Source organism: Pterocles gutturalis, unplaced genomic scaffold, assembly GCF_000699245.1.
Source record: "Pterocles gutturalis isolate BGI_N339 unplaced genomic scaffold, ASM69924v1 scaffold39484, whole genome shotgun sequence".
Classification (NCBI taxonomy): Eukaryota; Metazoa; Chordata; class Aves; order Pterocliformes; family Pteroclidae; genus Pterocles; species Pterocles gutturalis.
The window spans coordinates 17,405-23,414 of NW_010132105.1; the positions used below are offsets into that span (position 1 = coordinate 17,405).

Sequence of the window (6,010 nt, forward strand, 5' to 3'; positions counted from 1 at the left end):
GCTTGTTTGAGGCATGCATGTTTTCTTCTCCCCCGCCCCGCTGTAAATGTTCTGTATTCTTAGATCCCTTGAGAAACCTTCATCGTGACCTTTAGGGATTTCATGTGGGAGACACACCACAGAACTAGTAATTTGAGATGGCTTCTTCAGCAGTCATTTCTTGCCAGTTATTTAATCCAGTATTTAACCCCAGCTCAGCTGGCATCTTCCAGGATATTATACGAGTAGACAACACTTATCCCGTCATCAAACCCATACTTCAATCCATACATTTTTCCATTGAAATAGATTCCATAGTAATTGACAGTGTCAGAAGATGTAACCTTAAAAGTTAACAGCTCTCGTCTTTGATTCTGCTCAGCTTTATTCAACAGGATTCACTATTAAAAAAAAAATTAAAAATAGTGGTTTAGGTGCAGCCTAGAACTACCTTTTTGACCCACCTTGTCTTTTCAGTGCAAGTTTCCATAATATTTTCCCCAAGTTTTAAGGCCAGTTCTGCTTTTATTTTTCCTCAGGCAATGGACATTTGTGTGCTGCAAGGTGCTGAGTACCGCAGCCTTAATCCAGTAAAGGAATCACTCATTTCCCTGGTGCTAACACCACCACAGGAGTCTTGCTGATAAGAGAAAGGGCGCTCATTTCCCAAGTAACCACGAATTGTTGCTGTTGTTGCTTAATTAGGGCATGAATCTTTATATTATACTTTTAAAAGTAGATTCTCAACTTCAAGTTTAACCAATAAAATGAAGCTTTGGATTTCCAGATTTTGATGTCACAGGGATTTAAGCAAATGCTTACACAGTTTGATTCACCTTAAATTTCCGTTTTATCTTCTTTAGATATAAATAACAAAATGACTGGCACTTCTTTCTTCAAAAGTTAATGCTGATGTACTGCATGCAGCATTTCATTTAGGCAGCAGCGTGGAAGTGTTCTCAGTGTATTCTCTGCTAGTTTATTTTAAAAAATCAAAGCAAACAACCCTTCCACATAAGACACTCCCCCCAAAAAAACCCCAAAACCAAACAAACCAAACCAACCACCAACCCAAAACCAATGACCCTGTTCCTTGGGAATTATCTGAAATTTATAAATAAAATAGTTTTGGTTATCACACTTTTTATTCAGTACTGAGCTTAAAAATAAAATCTGTAAATGACAATAACCAATGAGTCCGAAAGAGCTTAAGTATTTTAGTCTAATATTAGCCCAAATATTTTCTGAGTTGATCAGGGGAGTGACTTGCTGGATGCTAATCTAGATAAAATGAGAAATTGTCCACGTAAGCAATGCACAGTAAATTTATACCGGGCTGCGTGTAACAGGTTCTTTGAATTGGTTCCCATTTCCAGAAGCAGTAACAAATGCTGATGGTTGTAAAATCGTATTGGCTATTAAGTGGGCGTCCTGTGTGTTTGCTGGTGCTGCCAAACCCTCTGTTCACTTGTAATCCTCAGCAGATTTGAAGCGCATATTCTGTACTGCTGCTGAGCTTATGAGGAGGAGAGCTCAGTTGTTGGTGCTGGTAGCTTTCTTGCTGTTATGTCTACACAGCTGTGACTCAAGCAGCTGTTTCGGGATGAGTTTCACAAGCATGATAGCTGTAGTTACAAATTTAATTTTGAAAGTGATCCTAGCACAACTGCTAATGTCTTTAGACTTCTTGATTTATTAGAGGTTAACTCTGTCATTGCTAGCAAGCAGTAAGCACAGCTAAATACATTCAGGTATGTAATGAAATGTGACAGCATGCAGAATGTCTTCACATTTGAAAAAAGATTCATTTATGCCACTGTTTAATCAGGGACAGTTTCAGAGCCTTATTTTCACAAAATGTGTGATCTTATGAGTTCAGAAGTAGTCTCTGGTGCTGGAGAACTATTTCTCAGTTGTTTTAGAACATGTTTAATTGAGTCTTCGTGTTTGAAGATCAGAATAATTTAAAGTACATCGAAGAATATGGTGTATGTCTGCAAGTGTCTTTTTGCAGTATTATGTTAAAAACCCCAAAATTCCCTACTTCCCAAGCCCCCTTGTTGTCACAAACCTAAGTCAAAATGAATGTAATTATCACTAATTACCTTTTTTTTCCCCCCTTCCAGGATAAAGTAGCCAATATTTGGTGCAGTCTAAGTGTCCTTATAAAGATAAAGAATGTAGTATCACCTCAAACTCAACTAAAACTCAGGTAAGGCATAACTGAAGTGCTTTAGGTAGGTTTTTTATTTGCTGTATTTTTCGCAAAATTAGTAGTTTTTGTTGAAGAATTAAGGGAAGTGGTGTTGAAAATATTGAAAAAATGTTTTCTTTCCTATACTGTACTTTTCTCCCGAGTGATAAGGGTTTCTCCAAGTACTGTTGGGAATATTTATGACTTAAAAATTTCCTGCTTGTTCATATAGTAATTTGAGCTACTTGGTTGCTTAAAACCAAGTTAAAATTTGCACACTTTCCTCTTCACTGAAAGAAGTAATTCATTGAAGTCAGAATTCACAGTTCTGTTTTTTGACTAAGTGAAAAATTCAAGTCTAGGTCTATAGAGTCTGAAATATTAATGGCAATGCTTTATTCCTTTTTCAAAAGTGCTTATGTCAGTGAAGATCATTCAGTACTCTTCTCTTGTGATTGTCTCCTTGAGTGATTTTGTACTTCTGAAAATTGAATTCCTAAATTACGTAGTTTTCAAAAGTGATTATATGATATCATGGTTGTAGTTACTCATGTATTAAAACTGTTCTTCTTACAAAATTCTTTAGTTTTGCTGTAACGTTCCTGAGCCTGCTTCCTACTTGTATAAAACTAACTGTCCAGCCTTCTCTCCGAGGATTTAAATTTGCTTTGGTAAGTGCATGTTTTTAATTGCTCCTTCTTTTATTATCCACCACTGAGCAGTGGTGTGGGACGAACGGTTCTCCTTACACTTGCTGCAGTGCGCAGAATGCGTGTACCATCACGTGCCATCCTCTTGCTGCTGAAGGACTGGTTAAAGTGTTTTCCTATCACATGTCTTTTACATCCAGATCATTTTCCTTAGCCTCAATTTTCCTTATTTAATGCTGTATTTTTATTATCTTCCTCTGAAGAGTCTTTAGAAGATTCTGTACGAATTAAAGCCTCATATAGAGTTGGAATGTCTCCTCTTCTTGTTTAGCTTCCAAAGTGCTAGTTTTTCTTAGTGCATTGGCTGCAAAATTCAATAAAAAAAGTCCCAAGATGGACATTGTAAGCTCATTAGCGGTTTGAAAAGAAAATGATACTATTTTCCTAAATATTTGCCTTTTCTTAATTGTATTCTATAATTGAATTTAACACATTATCATGACTTACATGCAAAAATCGGTTTTCCTTGAAATAAAAATTATATGGAGCTAATCCTAAGGTTTCAAGTGTTAAAGATAATTTCTGTTTTTAATTTTATGTGAGTGATGTTTGAGAGTTTATCACAACATTGCCTAAAACTAACATTCATCCTTTCTAAGAATCGCTTTATATTTTACAGTGTGTTTTTATTTGGTTTACACAGTTTGTTTACTTTGGTGTGTTGGCTGTTCATGATGATGAGCAAAGTTTTATGTCCAAAGGCTGGGTAGTTCTCACCATGACTGAACTTTGCCAGTGCTTGTGTATGTGAATATTGCATTCACCTGGTGGGGATACTCTTGTCAGTAAAGCTAAGTAAGAGTTGAGGGCTCTTCACAGGAAGTGTTTTCTGAATAATTCTGGGTAAACTTTCAAACAATGTATTGTTTTGTATGCATAGGTGGTTACAGAAGCAGTGCTGTGTACTTGTAAGTACATGTAGCAGTTAGTTAGAAAAATCAGATCATTTTTAATTAGCTCATATGCTCATGTAAAGACTTTGTCAGCAGAGAAACTAAAGCAGTGCTTTGCATTGCAGTCACGTACACTAACAGACCTCTGGTTTCCTTCCTAAGGTTAGTTCTGCATTGTCATTTTTCCTGTTCTCCTTTCAAGTACATGAAAAATCTATTCTTCTAGTGTCAGTGTAAGTAAATTATTTTTTTGTGGATATATTTTGATCTTTTTTTCCTCACCTTGTTATTGCATGTTGCTTTCTAACTTACAAATATATCTGCTTTAAAAAAACTCTGCTTTTCTGAATAACTTGTAAATGAAAGTACAAAAATAGCCACGCTGGCCTCTCCTGCTTCACTCATCTCTCTGGGCTGGTGTTCCGACTGCATTTCCTGGAGTACAGCATGGCACAGAACATAGCCGTTTGTGCAGGGACACGCTGGCTGTGATGCTCCCTCAGACAACACAAACTTGTACCTGGCTGCCCAGCAGGGCTGGAGCATGGCTGTGAGTTGAACTGGGCAACTGATACCTCACTAACAGTGACGGTAAGGGGGCATTCCCTCCCTTTGTCACCAAGGTGTGCTTTTCCCAGCCCCTGCCCCAAAGGAGGTGAGGGCAGCAGGGACAGCCAGCAGCTTTGCTGACTGCACGGATGTCCTACGTGTACCTGGAAGTAATGTTTGATAAAGGAAGATTTGGAGAGGCAGCCCTCTTAACGCTTGTCATTCATACCCAACAAGGCGGCTAAGCTGGTGGTTAGATAGCTCCTGTTGTCTCTACAGTCTGGAAGTTGCAGCACAGGTGCTCCTCAAAGCCTTGCACAGAATGGGCGCTAACCTGGCGGGCTGTGCATGCCGGGGTACATACCTTAAGTGTTCTGCTGAGTGACCCTCCTGCTGCAGACCCTGTGGAGGGCAGAGTGTTGGGGTTCAATGGGGAGCAGAGCCCTGCCCTGCCTCCCACGACAGTGGGAGTGCAGCATCGCTTTGAAAGGTTGAGGACAGAGTGATGCCACTTCAGTGTTTCCTTATCTGTTCTTCCTCTTTTCATTCTAGACCAGTCTGCTTGATCATAAATGAGATCCCTTTTATGGCCACGTGGTTTTTACTTGTGTCAACTTTCAGGTGAGTTGGACGCTGTCAGCATTACTTTAAAACAGTATTCTCCCCCAATTCTCGTGAGTATAAATGTCGTCTTTTTCTGCTTCAAGTCCAACTCAGAATGTGCCCTGACTTCTGCGGGTAATTCTGTTTTACTAGTATGTTGCCTCTTCTGCTGAAGGACGGCCTGCTGCTGCCCTACGCTGTGACAATGCTGGCGTTCCTGTCAGTCTGCACGGCTTCCTTTTCCATATTCGAGAAGATTTCAGCAGAGGACCTGCAGCTCAAACCCTTCTCCCTTTCCCTGAAGGGCTATGTTTCTTGGTTTAAGTCATTTCCCAAGATCGTCAGGAGTCTGGTAAGCAATTTTAATTCCTGTAACTTTTACTTGCAGCTCTTTGTGGTACTGAAGTACTTGCATAAACTAGTTTCATGTTGTCCATAACTGTTTGGGGCTTTATGGACAGGAACGCCATGCTGGGTCAGTGCAGAGGTGTGCTGAAATTTTTTTTTTTCTGCAATGTCATCTATGTATAGATTGAAGAATACAGAGCACTTGAGTAATGAGAGTAACAGCTTACTCGTTGGAGGTGTTAAATCACCCTCAGCTGATACATCATTCCTTATCTTGCAGTTTCTTCTTTCTGTAACCCTGATGGGCATCCTGTCTGTGGTGAGCGCCGCAGTGCATCCTCCACAGAGGTTACCGGATTTATTCCCTACAGCTGTGTCTGTTATCTCCTGCTTACACTTTTTATTATTTTTGGTGTATTTTAATGTTGTTATACTCTGGGACTCAAAGAATAGTAGAAGTCAGAAGAAAATCAGTTAATCAACCTGTGAAGATCAAGGACTGAACTGTGAAAGCATGGACTATTTCCAGTGAACGGTGTCTGGCGTTGCAGGTAAACCTGTTTGTGATGTAATACAATTCCTGTAACCGAATGAAAATCAGGAAGTGCATTATACATGTTTAGACACAAAATAATCGAAGACTGTTTTAAAGGAGAAGAATTTTGAAGAGGAGTTGGGAATGTGATTTGGTGTGTTTTCTTCAGAAGTGTAATACTTTTTGTTACCATTTGTAC

The 6,010-nt window shown here is 39.2% G+C and overlaps 1 protein-coding gene across 1 annotated transcript in view; it reads left to right on the top strand.

Annotated features, from left to right (window-relative positions):
• The window catches only part of ALG6 (ALG6, alpha-1,3-glucosyltransferase), a 20,214-nt gene extending 14,454 nt beyond the window's left edge, over positions 1-5,760 (top strand). Inside the window, exons 9-14 of the mRNA XM_010080797.1 lie at positions 2,089-2,191; positions 2,760-2,844; positions 3,939-4,009; positions 4,878-4,946; positions 5,082-5,280; positions 5,557-5,760. Of these exons, the coding sequence (XP_010079099.1) occupies positions 2,089-2,191; positions 2,760-2,844; positions 3,939-4,009; positions 4,878-4,946; positions 5,082-5,280; positions 5,557-5,754 (725 nt within the window). The 3' untranslated portion in view covers positions 5,755-5,760. The remainder of the gene's footprint in view (positions 1-2,088; positions 2,192-2,759; positions 2,845-3,938; positions 4,010-4,877; positions 4,947-5,081; positions 5,281-5,556) is intronic.
• The last annotated feature ends 250 nt before the right edge of the window (positions 5,761-6,010 follow it).